This window comes from Pelobates fuscus, chromosome 6, assembly GCF_036172605.1.
Source record: "Pelobates fuscus isolate aPelFus1 chromosome 6, aPelFus1.pri, whole genome shotgun sequence".
NCBI classification, from domain to species: domain Eukaryota; kingdom Metazoa; phylum Chordata; class Amphibia; order Anura; family Pelobatidae; genus Pelobates; species Pelobates fuscus.
Window position 1 is genome coordinate 140,811,440 of NC_086322.1, and position 25,027 is coordinate 140,836,466.

The following is a 25,027-nucleotide window of genomic DNA, read 5'->3' on the forward strand; positions in this document are numbered from 1 at the left end:
ATATTTTGTTCATTACAGCAGTTTTGTGAGCATTGAATTTACAATTTTAATAACCTCCCATAAGTTGGCCTCCATTAATGTTCAGTTTATGTTTATTCTGCGCTTAAACAAAAGTTTATTTTGATAAATTATTGCCAAAAAAATGAAATTCAAATACTAACATTTTACAGAGATACAAATCAACTGGCCGAATGAATAATTTAACTGGACAATATTAAATGTGTTTTTCCTCTAAAAATATTGAAGATAAAATATTTGGCATATTTTTAATGCCAATAGCCAATGGTGATTATTTTGAGAAAAAGTCAACTCAAGTGGCAAGATCATTATCGTTTTATATCCAGTTTTCAGCTAAATGTCAAAGGAATAGTTATTTTCTTAGATTTTATTTTTAGATGTGCTTCCTCTGTGTTTATGTTTCCGAAATGATTTATCTATTTGGACTATTGGGATGTTTATTTTAATTTTGTCTTTACTCACTTAATTTTTCAATTGCTTATGACAGATGATAATAAAATAAATGCAAAGACTTAAAAATAAAGTAAAATAAACTAGTTTGATGGAATACTCACTAATTAGAAGTGATTTGTTACTAAAACACAATCATTATCATTGAAGTGGCCCCAGGCATGGAAATTATATATCAATTATTGTATATAAAGACTTATAAAGATAAACTAAGCTACAAGAACAATCCTATTTTTACTTTTCAATCTAATAGTCTGTTATAGTCTTTTCTGACAAATTTTACTAGATTTTTGCAAAGCTTCAAATTTCACACTGAAAATGTGTTTATTGATGCAAGTACGCTTCATAATCAAGTTAGAGTCGTAGTTGTAATTTAATAATCTTTATTTGTTTTTGAGTAACATTCGCATTTTCTTATTTTTCTGCTTTGTTTTTGTTTTTTACGTCAGATCATTAATGCCAATGCAAACCAGTGGGATTTAATGTTTTTATATTTCTACTCTTTATGCTTTTAGGGGGAACGAGGAGAATTGGGCCCGCCAGGAAGAGGAGAGAGAGGTATTCAGGGACTGTCAGGTCCAAAGGTAAGCCCTCTAATGTTATACAATGTATTCCTGAATGAAGTCAGAAGTTACTTATAAAGAGCAAAGTGGGGCAAAAATCCAGTCCTGATCCATTCTACACTTTTACAGTTTTGCCATGCAATTGCTACTGATATATGTACCTCAATGTTTCTTGCTGAATTCGGTTTTAAGTAGCATGTTTGTTACGATATATGTGCTATTTTATTTGATCTCAGTAATGTGAAGTGTACATGCTGTCTCCCATCACCAGTAGTCACTTACTGTGGCTCGAATAGTGGATTTTAACCCCTTAAGGACCAAACTTCTGGAATAAAAGGGAATCATGACATGTCACACATGTCATGTGTCCTTAAGGGGTTAAAGGGAATTTATATAATGGATCCTAACTAGGTCATTGACTTAAAAGGACACTCCAGACCTCTAAAGCATTTTAGCTTGCTGAAATACTTTATGTGTGATGAATGTGCCCTTCCAAAAGAAATTGACACTTTTATAAATGAACCTTGTTACACTCCCCTGGCTTTCGATCAATCAGGTAACCCGTCCTGTTACTTCCTGGTTTGGTTAACTCAGCGAAGTTAAACTCCAGAGGCAGCCACTGCCCAGAGTATCTGCCTAGCAAAGACTTCTCATCGAGCTGCATTGGGACTCTTTGACTGGATGTAATTGGTCACTGAAAGTCTGGGTGGGGTTAGAAGAAGAGGACTTGCAAAGGCTGCAGACAATGGATCTGCAGGTTTTGCAAGTTGTTTTACATATACACCGAATGGAAAAAAAAAGGCATAATTAAGTTTATATTTACTAAGCAGTGGTTTTTATTATTTATTTATTTTTGTATGTGGTCAGTGGAGTGTCCCTTTAATGTTTTTGGCTTAACTTTTAAAACTATGTAAAACTTTTGGATAAACTGCTAATATTATTTAGTATTTTGAAAAAGTCTTCCAATATGTTGCATTTTTATATTTTTTATATGATATATTTTTGATATTTTAATACAAACATATTAAATAATTTGAAAAGCTTATTGAAAAATAAATCGAGGCCTTTGTCTCTTGCACTAGTTAAAAGGGGACCTCGTTCACTGCAGCAAGATCACAAAGATTGAAGTAATTAACAGCCGAGCTTTCTGTTAATACAATGCGCCATGTCCATGACCACTACAGTTCTCCACTGGCTGATTACAAGGATCCTGGGAAATTCTGATTTAATTGCCTCTGCTTAAGATCCAATCATAGAGATTATAGAGTAGACAACCTGTAGACAACCTGTAGACAACCCCCCCCCCCCCCCTGTAAAAGTTGTCATGAGAAAGCAAAAGTAATTTTAGAGCTGTCAGGATCTGAACAAGGCAAAAATTTTAATGGCTACAGCTACAGATGAGAAACCAATAAAAAGTGTTTTGTTTTTTTAAATAGCATTTTAGCATAATCTTATATGTTTTTTCTTTATGTATTATGATATGGTTGCTCTGGTTGCCATATTTAATGACTTGTTAGAGATATGTGTAGAGACTGGGCAAAGGTTACATACATACAGTATCCACTCTTGTTTTGATTGCTTTACATTGACAGAGAACGTTGTTTGAACTTTAAACATCATCTTATACTTTGAATGAAATCCAAAATAAGTGAATTTTCTATAAATGAGAAAATATATATGGATTTCCTTAAAATGTAATGTATATTGCACACAAAGCTCACCTTGTGCATGGAGATATATGGAATCCCTAGAAGCCGATAAGTAAATATTTATGTCTAAATACCAGATCAATGGATAACGTGGCTGTTATGGCTCTTACAGTTTATTTATTTTAGTCTCCATGTTTGGATTCCAGATGTGTGCTTTGTACATACGGTCTTCTAGGGCAGCTGTTTTTGCACCATATCTTTGGCTATATGCTGTATTGCAAGGTAGTTGACTTGCGACTCTTCAGGTTTCTTTATTTTACTCAAATCTTGTGATGTCTGGCTTGAGATTTGCGATTTGAGAACAGCTGGAGAGTCTCGGGAAACGTGATCTACAAAAGAGTAAATCTAAAGATAAATTGTAAAAATTAACCAATAAGCAGGAACATTTCATTGGTATCCATGGTAATTGTGCCGCATTTGAAATCTTCCCATATCATTTTTTTGCATAATCCCTTGATATGTTCAATGGAAATTCATCAATTATGGTGCCATTTGTGCAGTGCTCTGAAAGAACAAATTGCATCAATCATGTTTCTGTTCACGGAAAGTCAATTATATAAATTAACTGTTTTTGTTTCCTGAAATGAAAATTAGTCATTATGATCAGTACTTCACATAAGAATTAAGTATATACAATATTTATTGTTTGAAGTTCGAGGATAATACAGTTCCTATCAATCTAGTCTCTTTGGTGGTGGTAAGCCATCTGTTGGAGTTTCCACTTCTCTCAGAAGAAAACATAAAATGATGTAACTTTATTCATGATAACAGGTCATGTCAAACTAACTTGATTGCGTTCTACGAAGAAGTAAGTAGAAGTATAGATCAGGGTGTTGCAGTGGATGTGATCTATTTGGATTTTGCCAAGGCATTTGATACAGTTCCACACAAAAGATTAGTGTTCAAACTCAAGGAAATCGGTCTCGATGAAAATGCTTGTTCTTGGGTAGAACATTGGCTTAAAAACAGAATACAAAGAGTTGTCGTTAATGGTAAATTTTCAAGCTGGACAGAGGTGGCAAGTGGTGTCCCTCAGGGGTCTGTTCTGGGACCCCTTCTATTTAACATTTTTATAAATGATCTTGAAGACAGCATTGAAAGTCATGTCTCAGTGTTTGCAGATGACACAAAACTTTGTAAAATAATACAATGTGAGCAAGATATTACTTTGCTGCAGAAGGATTTAGATAGACTGGAGGACTGGGCACTCAAATGGCAGATGAAATTTAATGTTGAAAAATGCAAAGTTATGCACTTCGGCGTAAAGAATACACAAGCAACGTATACCCTTAATGGAAGTGAATTAGGGATAACAACACACGAAAAGGACTTGGGAATTGTTATAGACAACAAACTATGCAACAATGTGCAATGTCAATCAGCAGTGGCCAAGGCCAGTAAGGTATTGTCATGCATGAAAAAGGGCATTCATTCTCGGGACGAGAATATCATTTTGCCTCTCTATAAATCACTGGTAAGACCACATATTGAATATGCTGTGCAATTTTGGTCACCTGTTCTAAAGAAGGACATCATGGCACTAGAAAAAGTGCAGAGGCGGGCTACAAAATTAATAAAAGGAATGGAACATATCAGCTATGAAGAAAGGTTAACAAATTTAAACCTATTTAGTTTAGAAAAACGTCGCCTGAGAGGGGATATGATAACATTATACAAATATATTCGGGGCCAATACAAACCATTGTGTGGAAATCTATTCACAAACCGGACTTTACATAGGACACGAGGCCATGCGTTTAGACTGGAAGAAAGAAGATTTCGTCTAAGGCAAAGGAAAGGTTTTTTTACTGTAAGAACAATCAGGATGTGGAATTCTCTGCCTGAAGAAGTGGTTTTATCAGAGTCCATACAGATGTTCAAACAGCTACTAGATGCATACTTGCAAAGACAGAATATTCAAGGATATAATCTTTCAATGTAGGGTAATAACTGCTTGATTCAAGGATAAATCTGACTGCCATTCTGGGGTCAAGAAGGAATTTTTTGTCCTAGCTTGTTGCAAAATTGTGCTTCAAACTGGGTTTTTTTTTTTTGGTTTTTTTTGTGCCTTTTGGATCAACAGCAAAAAACAGGTGTGAGGAAGGCTGAACTTGATGGACGCAAGTCTCTTTTCAGCTATCTAACTATGTAACTATGATGTGTATGAAATTGTATATATCATGTAGGGCAGTGGTATAATAAATGTGAAAGCAAGGACCGATTGTATTTTGTCGCATAGTGTTTACTTTCAAGGATTACGCCTTTCATCATCTTTACTGAAAACATAACATGGGAGCTGCATGATTATACTTACTTTTTTCAGCTGGCAATCTTGTGACACCTTTAAGATCCAAAGTCCATGAATTCTTCCTAAACCCCAAACTAACTTCAAGTTAAAGGTGCACTTTAATCGCAACTCAAGTTTACTTGAGCATGAATGTTTGATAAATCAGGTAGCTTTAACCAGAGACGTTGTTAGGTTTCAGAAACACCTGGGGTTTAAGCCCAAAGGAAAACTCTGTGATTCCTACACTAACAGAGAGGTAGGGATGTATCACAACAAACATGAAAGCATGGCTGGAAATGAGCTGCACACCGAGCATTCAATGGGATCCTGCCACGATGCTTTACTAATTGAGGGGTGTTAGTCATCTGTTGGGCACCACACCTTCCCTAAGCAGCCTAATGGAGAAATGCACTACTGGTTGTTTTTTTTAACTAGGCGGTTGATGTGAGAAGTGGCTGCCAATGTTAAATTAAAAAAATCATTAATATCCTTTTTCCCCCTCCACCAGCTGTAGAGATCCAGTTCTAAAGAGCCCCACATTCGGGTCTCCCTAGCAATGTCTATGACTTTGACTCACCTCATGTTGTCCTGAGTTATGATTAATCATGTCACCCTTGAACCAAAGTTTCCCCCAAGGTGAACAATACAGTGGTTCCTTCACCCATTAGAGTCCCTAAGAGACCTCCTTCTAGGTAGTAACTATAATGATTTCTCAAGGTTCTTATACTCTAGTTTTGTATAAGGCTATTTATTTCTCTGGCCAACTTAGTTAATTCTGCCAAAATATCTACTGAAGTTGAAGCCTCTTATTGTTTAGAAAAAGAGTAAGAGAAGATTGAAGAAAGATTTATTGGAAAATGTAAAGTTCAAATTAAATTCAAATAGTAACATCTCAGCAATATTAAAATAATGTGTACGTACACATTGGGTGGGCTAAACCACTAGGCCATATGGAATGGGCAATTAGAGCCATGTCTGCCCCTTAAGTGGTGCAATACATGTATCACATTTGTTTGCATGAGGCTCCTTCACTTCTATTATAAAGCACTTCTGGTTTATGGTTTTAACACGTTTGGTCTTTTAAAGCTTTTACACAATAGAGAAAAGATCTCTAAATGTTATACCTACCACAGCTAACCTCTGTGCTTCTCTTCCTGAAACTCTATCTATGCATTCTTCTCTGAAATGGACTTGTAACAGGGAGAACCAGGTGAATCTGGAAGTAGAGGCCCAAAGGGGTCAAAGGTCAGTAACCCACTGCTTTACACTTTACTTTGCTACCTGCTCTCACTTTTTTTTAATCATAACGTGTATAAATAAATGGCATGCCTAAATAATCACATTGCTTCTTTGTGTATTGGTATGGCATAAATATAGGATTATTAAGGCATGCTTTCCAAAGTCTGTTGCATTCCGAAAAATTGCTAACAGTAACTCCTTAGATTTTTATTGTTAATACCATTTCTGCTTTGACTAATGCTCCATCTAGTGGTATGCAGAGATAAATGCAAGCATTTGGCATTTACTTCATTTCGATAGCTGTTCCTATTTCCTAGTTGCTTAAATAACAAAACTGAAATGCCCAAGTGGGATGAACTAACAAATATACACGTCAGTTACAGAAGTATCCATTGATGCAGTGTGTGCAGGGTTTTGAAGTAGTGTGTGCAGTTTAATGCTACAAGTTTGAGGTTAATACTGTGGGTGCGGGTTCATACAGCATGGTGTTTGGTTAATACAGCAGCTGAGCACTTTATATATATATATATATATATATATATATATATATATATATATATATATATATAGGACTACGTAACACTCTTATTTTAGTTAAAAGATTTGGTGTCATAAACTGATTCATAGAGCATGTTAGGATTTTAGTTGGTCGGTTAGGATATTAAAAGGGGCATAAGTGATGATATGTGGGAGGGATATAAAATGTATGTTCCATGTCTTTTAGCCACTGAGCAACATGCCCGTTCCCATCTTTGTTCCGCATTACCTCCCACCTAAATTATTGCTCTAGAATATATTATTGATAAAAAAAATAATGCTATATTTAGCCATTCTCCTGACCAGTTTTTGTTCTACCATAGTGAGATGTTATTTGTGAGTGCTCTGTCTCTGCTTCTCTAATGGTAGATGAAACTTTTGGTGCTGCTTCTAATCCTGTTCTCCAACATGAAGGAAATAAAAAGGAAAAATCTGTATTTCACTTAAAGGGACACTGTAGGCAACCAGACCACTTCAGCTCATTGAAGTGGTCTGGGTGTAAACTCCCATCATCCTTAACCTTGCAGTCGCTCATTGTGGATGAGTAAAAGAGGAAAGTGAAACTGTGCCTTGCCTTGTAAGGCAGAGATGGCACTCCAATTTGCCATTTTGTGTCTGGTATGTGAAAAAAATTGATCTCCACAGCCTGACGGTGAACTGGTACAGCTCTCCATTAGGTGATAGACCAGTGGGAACTAATCCACACTCAACAGGTTTGGAATCCTCTGCTCTAGTTTCATTTTGCTCTGTCTGAGTTTATTGAATAATAAGAGTTAAATAAGATCATGCTGCATATGTTTTGATTTCTTTTGGTTAATCTCTAGCTTTAGAGGCAATGGAAAGTCAAATTAATTGATCAAAATCTCTCTTAAATAATATAGCTACTTTAGCTCCCTCTCTCTCTCTCTCTCTCTCTCTCTCTCTCTCTCTCTCTTTCTCTTTGAATCTAAGTGAACAATAACCTCAACTTCTCAGAGGCCAGAGTTCCCTTTTTTCTCAATAAATAGGAATGTTAAGTGAATTTACATGCAAATCCCACTGCTAAGCAAGTGTATAGTGTATATAAAGGTACTCTCTGAACACTCTGACTGTTACATGTTCAAAAATGGACACTGGTTATAAACTAAGTAAAGAGGAGAAGCTCATTCTATTATAACATTACCTAGTTTTCCCTTCAATATTAATACAGCTATGATATCCTATGTGACAATACCTAAATTAATTTTTAGTTCAGCATTAACAACATGAAGGATCAATATTGTCATATAATGCAAAGCTGCCTTGGTGTCTGAGGTTTGTTTATGGAAATTTTTCTTATTTTTGCGTTTCCCTCCTTCTTATATATTCATTTTATATCCTTGAAGGGAGATTCTGGAAACAAAGGAGACACTGGTCCCATTGGTCCACGGGTGAGTAATCTCTGTGTTTGTACATTTGTGAAAACACAAATATATCTACCACTATTTCTGCTACTTTCATCAGAAGATAACCGATATCCCATGCAGGGCTTACTTTGGTGATTGTTTCTTGAAATGTTGCCCATGTAATGCATGATCCTAATTTCATTTAACAGTATAATGCTAGCTGTCTGTTAACGTATTGTGCTCTTTCCTAAAGGGGCCTCCAGGACAAAAGGGAGATCAAGGAGCAACAGAGATAATAGATTACAATGGAAATATCCAAGAAGCCTTGCAGGTATGAGAAGGAAACCCCTTGAACAATATAGAACCTCAGGGAAATGTGTTGTTTTTTAGTTTACGACTCTAACTGAATTGGGAAATGGGTTTTGATCCTTATTAAATGCTGTGCTTTGTAGAGTGCATTAATCATGGTGACTTTTTGGCAGCCTTTAAGCCACTCTGTCTCTTTTAATGTCCCTTTGAATAATCTTGGCTGGCTTTCTGATATTCTGATTATTGGCTGACAAGTTTGTCTTCCGAGGATATTGATGATTTATTGTGAGATCAGTGTATTAGAACAAGGTAGCAGTGAGCATTTCATGTGTGACACGTATCTCCGCTAGTTTTTATAGAAATTATGTAAACTGAGTGTCCAAGTTAAACTCTGTCTGCAGAATTGCTTTTAACTAAGTCATTATTGGGAGTTGGAATTGAATCTGGTGTACATTCATCATTCTCACCAATTCCTTTCTACTTTAGGACTTTATAAAATAAAATGCTAAATATTGGTTTGTTCTGGAAGAAATAATTTGGCACTCTGGTATAATGTAATAATAAATCCAATCTTATTTCTTGTTGCAATGTCTTGTCATCAGAGGATTACCGCCATTACTGTTACGGTATGCTCCATGCATGGTGTTCTGTGTGGCTTTCTGTGCATGAATGCAATCCATCTATTTATTCTAATACATTAGCTTTTGTGCAGAGTTCTACTAACACCCGTGAGCATGGCTTTTGTCACAGTAATGCAAAGTAGACAAATTCATTACATAATTGGAAAAGTCCAAGCTAAAATGAATAATTGTAATGCACTTAAACATGGCAGTCAGAATATAAAAAAATGCATGTATCAGTTTTTCAATATTATTTGTCTAAGTCCCTTAAATCTAACGTATGCAAGTTATGCCGCTGAGCTGATACACAAACTTTTTGCAAAGCATTGCCTTACTCGTTCATGTTGGGCAGCATCCAATCAAATTCTTCTCAGAAGGACACTTTGTTGATACTGTGTGCAGATTTGGAAGTTATAAATAAATGCAAGAAAATAGAAATTAGTAAAAATAATAATAATAATAATTATTATTATTATTATTATATATATATATATATATATATATATATATATATATATATATATTACATTGTTAAATAATGAAATACTGGATGTTTCATAAATTATATGACTATATGAATAAGATAAAATACTCACGTTCTCACATTGGGATGAAATTGGTGCCAAAATGTGCTTTCCTGATAATGCATACAGGTCTGTAGGTTCAATAATTTTTGTTTCTTCTTGTGAAGCTATAATTCTTTCTTTCTGTTTCTAACTTTCTCTATTCTCGCAGAAGATTTTGCATTGTAATAGCAGGCAATTAAAAGATCAAGAGAAGTAAACATTCTATGCTCAGTTAGTTTACAAACTCAACAGTTTTTATGCATGTGATTAGTGAGTAGTGTATGTGTCACAGCCAGGGGAGTGTAGCTTGTATAAACAAATTGATCTAACAATTAAATGGTAGAGAATTAAGCAGTAGGATTGCAGGGCATGAGCTATACACCAAAACCACTTCATGAAGCTAGCATTATTCTCCTGGCTACTCTGTAGTATGTTCAAACTTAAAATAGGAAATCTCACCTATTTAAAAGTGGATTCAATCCTTTCAAACCAGCCCTGCCCATAGTGGAGAGGGTGCGACTGTATAACAAATATAGTAACAATAACGTTATGTACTAAAGTGAGGATTGTTGGAATTCAAAGTGAATTTCAAACTTAAGGCCAGAATAGCTTAAAGGAACACTATAGTCACCTAAATTACTTTAGCTAAATAAAGCAGTTTTAGTGTATAGATCATTCCCCTGCAATTTCACTGATCAATTCACTGTCATTTAGGAGTTAAATCACTTTGTTTCTGTTTATGCAGCCCTTAGCCACACTTCCCCTGGCTATGATTGACAGAACCTGCATGAAAAAAAAACTGGTTTCACTTTCAAACAGATGTAATTTACCTTAAATAATTGTATCTCAATCTCTAAATTGAACTTTAATCACATACAGGAGCCTCTTGTAGGGTCTAGCAAGCTATTAACATAGCAGGGGATAAGAACATCTTAATTAAACAGAACTTGCAATAAAGAAAGCCTAAATAGGGCTCTCTTTACAGGAAGTGTTTATGGAAGGCTATGCAAGTCACATGCAGGGAGGTGTGACTAGGGTTCATAAACAAAGGGATTTAACTCATGCTCTATACACCAAAACTGCTTCATTAAGCTAAAGTTGTTCAGGTGACTATAGTGTCCCTTTAAGTGGCAAAATTCTCAAAAAAGGGCAATAGTTAGTTATTCTATTTATAGTGTTGTCTTATATGATTTCTCTTTTAATTTTTACCTCTTGTCACCTTAATAGGAAGGAATATGTATTAACGTACTAGATGCATACTTGCAAAAACAGAATATTCAAGGATATAATCTTTCAATGTAGGGTAATAACTGCTTGATCAAAGGATAAATCTGACTGCCATTCCGGGGTCAAGAAGGAATTTTTTTCCTAGCTTGTTGAAATATTGGAAGTGCTTCAAACTGGGTTTTTTTGCCTTCTTTTGGATCAACAGCAAAAAACAAATGTGAGGAAGGCTGAACTTGATGGACGCAAGTCTCTTTTCAGCTATGTAACTATGTAACGTGTTTGGCACTGTTATCTCGATAACCAATATGTCTTTTTGCTTCATTTTAAGCAATAAAATGTTTTGGGGAAAAAACATGCATATTAAACCCCAATTTTCTATGCACATATGCAATTATTCATTGCAAATTTCTGTTTGCTCTATTCCACTTATTGAGCACAACGTTGCTGTTAGACCCACAAAAAGATAATTCCTCTGGCTAATGATCTCATTGAAGGCATGAACAGTTCTACATATATATATTTTGGTAAATTCAACCATGATTATTATTTATGAAGTGAGTATGTAGGTAACAGAAACTGAACTTTAATGGTTTGTTTAATATTTTTTTTCATTTAATATTTAAAATAACCCTCACAAAAGCATCGCACACCTTCACTTTTGTTTTACAAACCAATTATTAAAAACAGGATTTGACAAATCCCATAACTAAGAATCTACAGCAATCCTGCTGTTTTATACAGTATGGGTAGATTGAGCTAGATGAACACATAAAGTACGTACGGTACTTGTTTCTAAAGCTGGAGGTGCTCGTCATTGAAATGTATTTACTCTTACAATAGGGAAATAATTCAGCATGGATCTCAAGTATTTTATATTCCATATATAATTGTGTATAATTACACATCATTGCCATTCAATAAAGGTGTTTTTTTTTGTTTTGTTTTTGCTATACATAGGACTTATAGATATTATAGTGGTAACATTGTGAGTTCTGGTACCAGCTCTCATCTTCTTTTCTATTTTATATTCCCTCCTAGTTACCCATTCCATCTTCTTTATAATTAAGAGTTCAGATACTAGAAGCCTCACTGATACCCAGAGGCAGTTTACATCAGCATTTTTTCATGTATTTTTGTTAGCAGATGCTATAGGACACTTGATCGTCCTTAAGAGCTCTCCCTGGTGTCTTCACATGCTCTATGTAATTTGAAAAACAGAAATTAGATTTAGTTTTTTAGTTAAATTTTGTATTGTTTTTTTATTTGTGTTATATAATTACAGTAGAAAAAACAATCTATAATTATCAGAAAATGCATATACCGGTAATCAGCAAGTGCACATTTAAGTAAAGTTAGAATCTTAAGTAAAGTTAGGATCTTTATTAAAAATTTAATTTTTTAGTAAAGTTAGAAACTAAAAGAAAACTAGTAGTCGCCACATATTCCAGAAGAAACAATGCTTGTATAAATCATTATAAAGTACAAACTAGGTAAGTAGAGTGTATTCAATTGGTAATAACAAGCAATAACTAAACAGAAGCTTACTAAAATTACAAAGTTAGCTTCAAGTAATTTAAAGTCCTTGAAGCTATAGTCAGTGGGTCCTGGAGTCAGATGTGAAGTGGCTAGCATGCTACCCACATGCCATTCCAAAATCCAGAAAGGACCAGTTTTTCTCCAGCACCCACCATGGTTTACAGACAGGCCTGTCTGTGTACCATGGTAAAGTAAAGCATTCATAAAACCTTACATCCAGACACGATGAAGACTCTCAGCAGGTATAAGCAGTATCCCATGAATTCTACCAGAAGGTAGTCAACCTTGTTGAGCTCAGCTCTGAGGGATTTGCTTAGGCTTATCTTTGTTGAACTCAGTTTAGATCAGGGCTGTCCTACATGCGGCCCCCCAAATGTTGCTGAACTACAACTCCCATGATTGACTGGCTATCTGTTTCATTGAAAGAATTATGGGAGTTGTAGTTCAGCAACATCTGAGGGGCCGCAGGTTGGACAGGCCTGGTTTAGATACTCTGCTCTTAGGTACTTACTTAGATCTTTGTTGCCAGAGGTATAATGCCATTTGTCAGCCTGGAAGAGGAGTTTCAGACAGGCTAATGTGAATTCTGTCCATATTGGGCATCTGTTGACAGAAGACCAATGGTGGCACAGACATCCCATGTCCACCCCTCAATCTATCCTCTGGGACATCCCTCACCGGAGGAGGATTAGGCTGCAGAGAGAACTTGATGCTGGATTGAAGGTGATGTTTCCTTAATTTCTTTATTTTTATTTATTTTGTTCAGGGGGGGAGGCATGCCAGTAAAACTTACTACAAACAAAAACAGTGTTTTATTAAAGCACTTGTTTTAGTTAAAGTATTTCTTTAAGGAGCAATCTGTATTTTATAAACGTCAAAAGATTCAAATCATATCAATGGCTGCTATCACTCAGGTCCAGGATAATGTCCACCAGTCCAAAGGGGGTGGGAAAGAACAGAAATACGAAACTATTTCCAGCACTGTTGTCTTGGGATCAATGGCTGGCTAACTCTCCCAACGGGCATTCATCACAGGCTTTCAGTATTGAAAATTGTGTCATACGTAATAACCAGTTATATTAACGAGATTCCCCTGGTTACTTCTTGCAAAACATGCTTCTGTCCAATTGTGATCATTGATTTGTGGTATACAGATGGACAGAGCACCATACTAATGTCTGACTCTGCCTTCATAACATCAGGTATATGACTGTTCCTCATCCACCTTTTGTCTGTCAGTCTGCTAATCACTTACATGCATCCTTCCATGTTTATGCCTTTTTGAGTTTTTGAGTCAAATCTATGTCATATCCTTCCACATATCGTGTGGAACCATGTCCACCATGTCATAATTTTTTACCTCTCTATTTTATTATTATTATTATTATTTTAAGTTAGCACTGTATATGAATGGGTACTTGGGTATCTGAGTATTACTAGGTAGCTGAATTAAATACCCAGGGCAATTAATCACCAGTATTGTAATGGCTATTTAGTAAGCAGACTCTATGGGAAGGAATCATTTTTGGATTTAGGAACTCTGTGTTCCAATAGATTGTTGCTCAAATTGCCAGACTGCAAAAATATATGGAAACCTGACACAGTGCAACTCCATATTCTAATATAATTCAAACAAGGAGCTGATTCAATTAGATTTTACACTTTATGCGTAGTATTAAAGTCTCTAAATAAGGGATACAAAGATTATGTTTAAAGATAGACACTAATAAGGGATTTATCTAACGATCGAGGATTTCATTTTTTTTTCTTTTTAAGTCGATATCTTCCTACACACAATCACACACATTTTCCAGCTGCATCTTTTTCATGTTATTTCCAAAATCAAATATATAACTCATCAGGTTCCTGCACACATGTTTTACTTTATCACTTGGCTTCAGTTTCCTCTCCATTCAAACACTGTTTGTAACCTTGTTAACTGTAAATACCAATCAAACCACATTACACATCTCTTCCACAAACCATTTACTCCATCATAACCTGCTATGGTTGACTGTACCACTCATCTAACATACAGGTCTTTGGATTTCATGTGTTGTATTGTCCCGTTACATCAGTACGTTCACACACAACTCTCTGAAATAAGGGATGCAAACAAATATAGCTAGGGTTTCCTTTGTTTACACATGGAAGTGATCATTTAGACAATTTATGTACACACCAACAATTAATCATAAAACTGAAATAATAAACTAATAAAGCTTAGTTGTGAGTAGATAAGAAAAAAGTTTCCAATGTGATATTTTGCCCTTTATTTGTGTAAATTTATTTTCACTATCACTATTCATCAAAATCCCAAGAATTCCTTTAGTGTTTGCATTGAAAACATATTTTTGTAAATACTAGATGGATGATAGCCCAACTACAAACTCTTAAAAATGCAAAACACATGTACAACAATAGATAAAAGAACACGGCCCACAATTAATTAAAAATGACAATCCATCACTATAATCTCAAAATAAAAGCAATCTGGAATGCTTCCGACATGACTTTTATCTGTTTTACCAAGCAATATCTTAAGTATAAGGAATTCCATAAGCCTGACTACATCTGATTCCAAAATGTTTTCCTGATTAGTGATCAGAACATATAGACATTTTCTGTATTGATTTCTGAATTTAATCTCCTGGACTGGTATTTTACATTTAAGGTTAATGCAATTTTAAAACGAACTTTTCAGGACACCATGTAAGGTTCTAGAATGCATTTGCATTTTCCAAAGTTTTCCATGGTCAACAATGCATAGAAATATGTGGAGGTATTTAGCGGAATGTCCGCTCCTCAAATCTTGGACTTAATATCTATGTCACCTGACTTTTTTCTTAAAACAGTTACACGAGACCAGTTTGTTAACGGAACCTCATTAAAAAGTACTAGAGCTAGTCACCGGCTGAACCACCACAGCACCACTACCTTGCTCCTGTCCCCAATTCTATATAGTTCAAATCTGTGCATATTCTACTGTCAGAGATGTGGGAGTTCTTTAGTTTTAAAGTTGATATATAAGAAAGTGTCTTCATCCTGTGAAAAAAGGAAGTAACTGAAAATAGGTCATAGGCACTATCTTTATTATGCAGTACTTCAAAACTCCTGACAGTATGTTTTTGATTTTTTTTTTTTTTACAATATTGTTTTCTCTTCCTTCTTTTGTGTTTATGGGTTGTATTTAATACAAGTGGACAGAATGCTTTATTCCCGTAAATAAAGTAAAGCCTAGATATTTTGACACGCACACATTCATAGAAATGATGCACCAAGTATTCAAATGTATCAACCTATATCAGAATGCTCCTGCTATAAAAACAGCAAGCGTCACTCTGCAAACAGGCTGTAATATTATCGTAATAGCAAACATCTTCCACAAAGCTGCAAAAGTACTAGTGTCTTCTAAATAATTCATACTTTAGGACCACTATGAAAGGTCTACGTAAATGGAAACAGCATCGATCTGTGAAAAAAAGAGAAAGCCATAGTGCTCACTGTATTCAAGGATTTATTACATTTACAGCGATTAAAACACCCACATTTGCATGATGAATATAAGCATATAGCAGGGTAGCAGGGAAAATCTTTTGATGTGATGAGTCACAATCCCTTCACTTTTTGACTCTGACCGGCTAGGAAGTAAGCCGAGGTGGAGATCCTAGCCGGAGTGCCGCTGCATTCCACTGACCTTTCGTGCTGCGTTCCACTATATCCCGGTATCACAGCAAACTTTGCGACAGATGCCTTAAAGCTTTACACGTTTTGTGAACTCTGGTTTACATCATCAGAAGCTATCTATTGATCTGCCCTTAAACAAAGAATAAAAAAAAAAAAGTTAAAATAACATTCCAAACAGATTATTATTATTTTCATCCAGCCAAGTGTTTAAGTAAAATAGTTATTGCTAACAGTAATGCGTACCTGAAGATGGATCTCTGAACTACAACAACATTCATTTGCTCCCAGAACTCCACTTGGAATGGAGGGGGAAACCCACGGAACAATTGACAAAAAAATAGGACATGTACAGATCTGTGTTTGAAATGGATAATAATGCATACTATCCACCATTGAAATGGAAAGTTATATTTTTTGTTTAAAAAAAACACTTAACAGATTTAAAAATAATCAACACAATCCATGTACACTTTTTAAAGTGTTATATGACCGAGAAAAGATCAAATATAATTGTTGAAAATTGTTGTTAAATTGAAAAACCGCAACAAAAAAGGGATAAAAAAAAAAAGAATAAGATGGAAGATAAATTATGGAAGACTCTGAAAACATTATATAAAAAAGGGAATATAACAAATTCAATAAAACTCCTTTAAATATCACAAGTTCTCCAATTATCACCATCACTGACTTTCATTAATGTGTGCCATTTAACAAATAACATTGATCTTTTATCACAAACTAAATGTATAATCTAATCTGACATTTTTGTTTTCTATTTAAGTAAATGTCTTTTTGTTTGTCAACAGGGACCTCCAGGACCACCCGGACCACCTGGCTTGCCAGGAACAAAGGTGTCTTTTTATTCATTTATTTTGAACATAATTGCTGAGTATGAAATTGCTGAGTATGAAATTTGATTTGCTGTATATTAGAAGATCTATATATTCCTATACACACAGAAAATAAAATAGACAAATCAAAATAGTTAAATAAAATGGTTTACGGGACTGGTATTGGATTCTGTGTAATATAGTTGGTCATGTGGAGCAGAAGAATAGCATTCAAGGGCCATATAAGAGTTTACTAAACCAAAAGTAGTTAATAAAAACTCTCCGTTTTGGCTTGCCAGTATACCAGTGTCGATATTTATAATTTACCATGAAATGTGGAGCTCTTTATATCAACACTGTATTTTTATTTATTTTTTTGGTCAATCTTTCTTTTATTAAAGCATTAGGAGTTACGGTACAGAAAAAAGAAATGGAGTTATAACAGATAATCAGATAAAAACATCACATTAAAATGCCCATTGAAATGATCTCCAGCTTGACAGCCTCTGTTTTGTTTGGGGGATTTTTTTTTTTTTACGACTAAGCAGGCATAACAGAGAAAAAGACAAGATAGTTATACATGTCTGAACTAACAATCTATGGCATTCAAGGTCGCTGTACAATTTTTAAATAATCCTCAGCAGGAATCAGGCTAGATTATGCTTGCCTAGCTAATAGGCTTGGTGTAACCTTAGCCTTGTCTGGTTAGGGAGGTTTAACTAATCATGGGACAAATTTGTAGGTTATGGGTGAAGTGCTCTGCTAGATGTGTGCAGCTTAAGAAAGGGAAACATGCGTTAACATGTAAACAGTGGGAGTTACAGCCTGAGTTTTATGCTTAGTAAGAGATATAGCTTTATAGTCAGGCAACGTTCTGGCTACAGTAGGTAGGTATAGGACGATTGCTATATCAGCTTAATGGCAATTTTGCTGAGAAGAGGGCTACAATTGACCACCCGTGCAGGGCTGCCATGAGATGAAGCGCAAGCTCAAATCTAGTGAAAACAGGCTGTTAACATCGCCTGTGTACAAGGTGACTACCACGGGAGTTAATAAAAGAACACAAGGATAAATTAAATGATAAATCAAACTATAAGACATGTGGTTATAGGCTTATGCAGGTAATATGGCTTTATTGGTGAGTTAGCCACCGGGGAGGTGCGTTGAGCTCCTGTATATGCTTATATTGATGGCTGTTACCACTGTATTTTTTAACTATAAAAGCTTATTGTAAACGACGGATTATTGTGACTCCAACAGAAAATTGCAAATTGTATGCCAAACTGGCACATTGCATTAATGTATATAGCTCCAGCATGAGGCTTTTACACTCACCTTTTTATACTGTGCAGGAGGGAAGTGATATTAGCCTCAAGCTCATAGAATTACAATGCAGTTGAAAGTTACAGAGCATAGGTATTATACTTTGCTTAAGCTAAGCTTTGTCTTATTAACGTGACTTGTGGCCATGTAAGACAATTAATTATAAGATCTAGCACAATAAATGCATTAATAGTCAATGTGCATAATGCAAGCTGCCCTGATGCTTCCTAATTTTGCACTTTATAATTTATTAAAGTCTCAGAGCTGTGTCCGCAATCCTAATTTTACCCAGAAGTAGGAAATACCTTGATGTGATCCATTTTACCAAAGTAAAATGTGGATTTTGATGAAATGTATTGTTATCCATGACATCAGTAAAGTTACCATAATACTGCTGATTTGATTATATCTGAATATACCATCAGTCTTTTTTGATTTTGAATTTTACAGGTGCTTTCCCCTAAATTGCAAATCTGTCCCTAGAAAGGATCAGCTCATGGAATGACTGAAAAGAGGGGCAGGGGGGCTAGCCAGACACTAGCCTGGCACTGTGGGTTTGTGCATGGCAATGAATAAGCATAATGTCAGGGTGAGTTGTCACTGATATCAGTAGAGTCACCGGAAAGCTGACTCTTTGTCTATTAAGCAAGCATGCCAGTCCTCCTATACTTGTTGTCCAGGGGTGCAATTGACCCATGCCAGCCCTACCATGAGCAGATCCTTTCTACTATGTTTTGCAACTTAGGTAGAAGGCACCTTTAAATAAAAAAAGACCATTAAATTGACCGCAGGCAAAAAAAGTTGCCAATCTTCCTCTAGATCTGCTATAGATACAGTTCAGGAGAAGCATGCAAACTCTATACGTATAACATGTTGGATGTGATGATGTTGCACTGGCCCAGCCCCAGTTTTGCAGTGGGTTTTGTTTTAGAAATCATCCCACAATATGTGTAAGGTGTCCAGGAATCTTAAGCTCATAGTTATTTATAATGTTTCTACAGGGTGAGAGAGGCCCTGTTGGTCCTCCAGGAGTTGATGGGGAGCAGGTAAAGTGTACAATAATTTATCATGGTACAGTGTCCATTTGGGGGTGGGCTGCTACTTATATAATGTATAGATTATGTTACATTAAGCACCACGACTGTCTGGAACTTTTGTCACCAATTATATCATGAAATATCAGACTAAGCCAATGTATTGATTGACTAATTTCACTCTATATAACCTTAGTTGTCATCTCTCTACATATGCCATTTGTCATGTGACTGAACGAATATTCTTCATCAAAAGAGCAAATTGCCTTCAGTGCAATGTCATGTGTTACCTTGAAGACTAAACCATGAAGTATTGGTTGCCTAGCGACATATAATATAAACATTAAAACACCTCCATTAATTATGTATAATTAAGTAAAACATTACTCACTATACCAGAACTAACAAACATTTGGAGTAGGAAAAAAAATGAAAGCATATATCCAGGCAGTGATGATGCTTTTTGTTTTTAAAATGTTTATGGTGTATTCACCGTGTTCTCCCACTGATCATATTTTTTTTCTTTTAAAATACAAGAAATGGTTTTCTCCACATTCAAATATCTCTAGTTTTCAAAAAGAAAAATGTTTTTTTTTTTTTGCAGCTTTCTGCAGCCTCAGCCACACCGCCTTTTTTCACAAAATGTTTTCCTGATTAGAATCTTAGCTTAGCCAATGAGCGATCAGTGTGAGTTGAGCATCTAACTTGAGTCCGTCCACACAGCCAATCACCGCCTTCTGAATATCTATTAAAGTTTTCAAAACTGTGCTGAAGTGGAAGAGAGCAGATAATAAGAGAACAGTGATTGGCTGTGGGGTGGAGTGATGTCAGAAGCTCGACTTTCAGTGGCTAAGTTGAGTACATACTTTCTAGTACGTAAATAGGAAAGGCGTGGCTAAGGGGGTTGAGGTATGCAGGAAGCTGCAAGACTATTTATCTTTTAGTCAAACTAAAGATATTGTAATGGGGAAAAAAAACAGCGTTAAATGAGGAAGAAACCTATAAAATGCAAGTTGTGTTGGTGACGATAATGTGGCTGGAGGGTCATTTTGAGCTTACTCAACCTAGTAAAAGATTCCAGTTTACAATGAAATGTGATGTATTGTATATACCTGCACTGATACATTTCCTTTCAGTGATTGTATCTGATATTCAGTGTGTTTTTTTTTTTTTTAAATAAATAATAATAAAATTAAATATGGGAGAACACTGTGAAATGTTACCATTCAAACGTAAACATCTTCTCCATGTGTGGGATGATTGTATCATATTCCCTGATTCATGTTCTGCTGATCATTTGCGCGTCTTTCTCTCTAAACTGGCTAATATGACATCCAACATTGGGCACATCCGGGTAAAATTGAACAATGTTAATTTATTAACATGCATGTCACTTAAAAAAAAAATATATGTTTTGTTTTATTAACCTCTTCACTACCAAGCACTTTGTCAGATTGTCACTGCAAAAAATATGAGCAAAACATACATTTGAAGCAAGGGATGCATAACTAGCATATAAACACGTTATAACACAGCATAAAGGTTGCTTTGCTGACAAACATAATATATTCAAATTATTTAAATTTCCACACTTTTTTTTCACTTATTTGTTCATCCTGTATGAAAAAAAAAAATAGGTGGGAGACGATTAGCTTTGGACAGTATACAGTGTCCTTTATCGTGTAATATTTTATTAATGGTCTGAAGTGTTAGTATAAAAGTAAATATGCATTATTTCTCACATACAGTAGGTGTCACAAAAATAGATAAATGGTCAAATACCTTGCTTATAGGTATTTGTAACGACCCTGAATGCATTAGTAGCAGTATAGCTTACTAAAATAAAGTAGATACAGAAAATACAGTTAAATCATATATTTCTCAAATTAAGTTGTTAAAAACTATTAGAGCAATCTTTATCAGTCTCTAGAATACTAATGTAATGCTAACATGGACATGATAGAATCCATTCACATCTCCCCTCTCCCTGATTCGTGGAGTGATATGACCTATTGACACTTCCTATACTGTCTGAAAGCAGGGGGTGAACTAACATTTTAGCACACTTGCAGGCTTTAATTTAGCAATCAGTGACTACTGGCATAGAAATGTGTTCCTCTAAAGGCTGATAATTATCCCTAGACTATAAACAAGGGTGAGTGAGTCTATTGTGGACTAAATTTTATTCTGCAAAATACATGAAAGTAGAAATGTTTATACTCAATTCTAGTAGTTAAAGGGTTATTCCAAGCACCATGACCTATTTAGTGAATTGAAGTAGTCGCGGTGCCTGGAGCCTGTATATGCAGCGTTTTGCTATTAATCTCTGCACATACTGATGTTAACTCCTTTGGTACAAGAAGTATAACTCGGTTTCTATGCACAGAATGTCATTCATTAGCTGAGAATGGCTGAGTATGACTAGCTGACACTCTCAGTCAATGAATAAGATTCAGCAACCAGCTTCCACAGATACGGTTAAGCTGCAATCAGTTTGCTCAAAAAACAGGGAATGGTGCTGGGGTTCTCCTAACATCATAACCACTATAGCAAGTATATATATTGTTATACATACAGATAAATGCATGTAAACAAACACATCATACAGGAGGTACTAATAAAGAAAGGTGTGCTAATTATTATTATTTTTTCATTTAGCTGTTGTTGGGCTACAAATGCTGTAACGCAGACTTTAACATGAGCATAGTATCTTATAAAGTGTTAGAGACGGAATTTACACAGGAGGCAAGGAGATACAGAACTCGGCAAACGTCATAGTGTATTTACTATTAGGCTTTAGTTTTAATTATTTGTGAAATAACATTACTTCAGTTACTGAGTTTTATCACAAACATTTATCAAATTATGACAAAACAAGGATATAAATCAGCCATAAAAATAATACTCAAAATTAACTTTTTGGGTCGGAGACAGGAAGTAGCTGGAGCAAAATATCATTCCTCTGTCTAGGGAAGGCTTAGTGCACCTGGAAGCCAGCTGCCAAACTTAGAGGTCCTGAAGTTCACAAATTACTGTCCCATAATACAAGCCTTCTTCAATCCCCTGGAGCTAGGTGGCACGGTTTCCCTAAATATAATATAAATCATTGTAATGATCTGATATGGCACTGTGTGGATGCACCTCTTTCCCAGGTAATAGAATAATAAACTGGTCTGTCTGGATCCTAAATTCTAGAAACATTTACCTGTTACTATGACAGCATGAAAGACCCAGATATTCGGTGGAAGGGTTTAAGAAGAAAAGACTGTGATTGCAATGCAATTAGCATGTAACAGTATTAAATAATTACACGAGTGCCAGTCTGATTCATCCTGAGTCACCTTCATTTTTACTGTTCATTTCCTACAGCCAATTATGTTACATCTTGTAAATTCATCGCAATTTCATAATCAGTAAAGCAAATTATGGGCTTTTCATAAATGCTTCCTATCATAATGGCTTTGATGGTTTCCACATGTATTATTAACTTTAACAATTTTAAGTGGTGTTTACTGGTAAATTGTACACTTTCTCACTTACCTAAACCAAAAATATATTTGGGTTAAAAAGATTCTTCTCACACAGGTATAAAACCTTGCACACTGACTCCCATGATGCATAGGAAGGGACACTCCAGGCTGTTGATGACCTCAACAATCTAATTACATGTGAGACGTTAATGAGAGCTCACTTAGCAATACTGCACATGCAAGGCTTTACCGTCTCCTGCATTTCCTGCAAGTTAACCTGAAGGAGAAATGTATTTCTCTGTGTTTTTCTTACAACAGCCCTATGGTTGATTATTTATCTATATTTTTACGTGCCTTGGATTTATCTTTACTTGGGTAATTATAAAAATGAAGAAAATAACAAGCACATCATAAGTTGCAATCTGAGCCACGTGGCATAAGACACTGTCCACGTACCACTGACCAGGCCTTCTCCTTCAAGAGAGCTGGAAACAGAAGAACCTGAGTTTTACACATTTTGGTCAACCAAGAACTTTTTTTAATGGAAGATATTTCTCTCGGGCAATAATATTATATTTCATAATTTCATAAGCTAAAGATTTTCTAAGTTTGAAAAAGACAATTCATACCATGAATTTTATGAGCCTGAAGAACACAAAAGTTGCATTCAACTAATTTCCAATTTCCTATTTGGAAGCACATGTCATGTTTTTTATTAATGTACTTAGCGTATTTATAGCAAACTGTGTGATGCAGCATTGATTTTTATGATATCTTGATTCTTGTTATGTTACTAACATTAATTAGATTTTAGTAAAGAAGTAACGTGTAATGATTTCCATCCATTTTATAGTAACCTGTTTTCTGCATCTCTTCGCTTTGTACACGATGCTGTACGGGCTTCACTGTTTGTAATTTTATGTAATTAAAGCACATGGATGTAATTAAAGCATTTGGATGTTATGTCTAACAGGGTCCTAAAGGTTCAAAAGGAGATCATGGGGATGCGGGTATGGCTGGTGAAAAAGGAGGGATTGGGCTTCCTGGTTTGCCTGTAAGTATAAAAAGGAGAAAGAGTGTTTTTCTAAAAGGGACTTTTTAAGCAAAATTCTACTCATATATTTCATATAGAGTTCACTCAAGGCAACAAACATTTTTGTGATAAGCTAAAACTAAGTATGTACCATCAGTCTCACCCAAAATACTGCAGGCATTCACATAAAATTGGCACCTAACATTTCCTACACATACAGACACACATACACACACACACACACACACACATTTCTGGGTAGAACCATCACCTGCTGACTAGAAATACTTCTAGACATGTTCTGCCTTTGTTTGTTTTTTAAGGGACACTATAGTCACCAAAACAACTTTAGCTTAATGAAGCAGTTTTGGTGTATAGATCATGTCCCTGCAGCCCTACTGTTTAATTCTCTGCCATTTAGGAGTTAAATCATTTTATTTATGAACCCTAGCACCTCCCTGCATGTGACTTGCGCAGCCTTCCTTAACACTTCCTGTAAAGAGTCATCTAAAGTTTATCCTTCCTTTATTGCAAGTTCTGTTTAATTTAGATTTTCTTATCTGTTTTTTTTAATATGTTAATTAAAAAAAAACCAGATAAAGGTCAAGAGAAAGCAACATATTTATCTAGTAGTAGGGTGAATCATAACTTTGTAGTATGGGGAGGGTGGAGTCATGTCTTGTGGTCCTGTCAAATTAAAGGGAAACTATAGTGCCAGTTGTTTTCCTCGAACTACAGCTTCCCCCTCCATCGTGCCCTCCCCCCTCTGTGGTGCAGAAGGGGTTAAAAACCACTTCTGTTACTTATGTCAGTCCAGCGCCAATGTCCCTTGGTGCTGGCTGGGGTCCGCCTTTGCTTCTCAGTGGTAATACTTCTTAGCTTTTTTAATGTAGCTTTTCAATCCCAGATCAATTATTTATAATTCATAGTTTAGAAATTAACCTCAACTTCTTAAGGCAAACCTCAATGTCTCTTGTTTAAATTATCGTTATATTAAACACTGTATGGTATTTTTTCTTCCATTCTTATTCTTGTTTTTCTTTATTACTTTATTTTACTTTTTTCTTCTTTGGTCTTTAACCATATCTACTCTACAGTCCCTTCCATTCTTATTGTCTTACATCCGGTCTCTTTCTCTCTCTTATGCCCAGAGGTGTTCATTGATTTCTAAACTATATACAGAATATCTAAGTAAATACAATTTAAACATGGTTTTCAAGAATTT

The 25,027-nt window shown here is 35.4% G+C and overlaps 1 protein-coding gene across 1 annotated transcript in view; it reads left to right on the forward strand.

The window, feature by feature from the left end:
• The window catches only part of LOC134614487 (collagen alpha-1(XXV) chain-like), a 167,007-nt gene that overhangs the window by 114,536 nt on the left and 27,444 nt on the right, over positions 1 to 25,027 (forward strand). The window contains exons 16-23 of the mRNA XM_063458370.1: positions 984 to 1,052; positions 6,228 to 6,272; positions 8,168 to 8,212; positions 8,421 to 8,498; positions 9,079 to 9,102; positions 16,919 to 16,963; positions 19,267 to 19,311; positions 23,743 to 23,823. Coding sequence (XP_063314440.1) covers positions 984 to 1,052; positions 6,228 to 6,272; positions 8,168 to 8,212; positions 8,421 to 8,498; positions 9,079 to 9,102; positions 16,919 to 16,963; positions 19,267 to 19,311; positions 23,743 to 23,823 — 432 coding nt within the window. The remainder of the gene's footprint in view (positions 1 to 983; positions 1,053 to 6,227; positions 6,273 to 8,167; positions 8,213 to 8,420; positions 8,499 to 9,078; positions 9,103 to 16,918; positions 16,964 to 19,266; positions 19,312 to 23,742; positions 23,824 to 25,027) is intronic.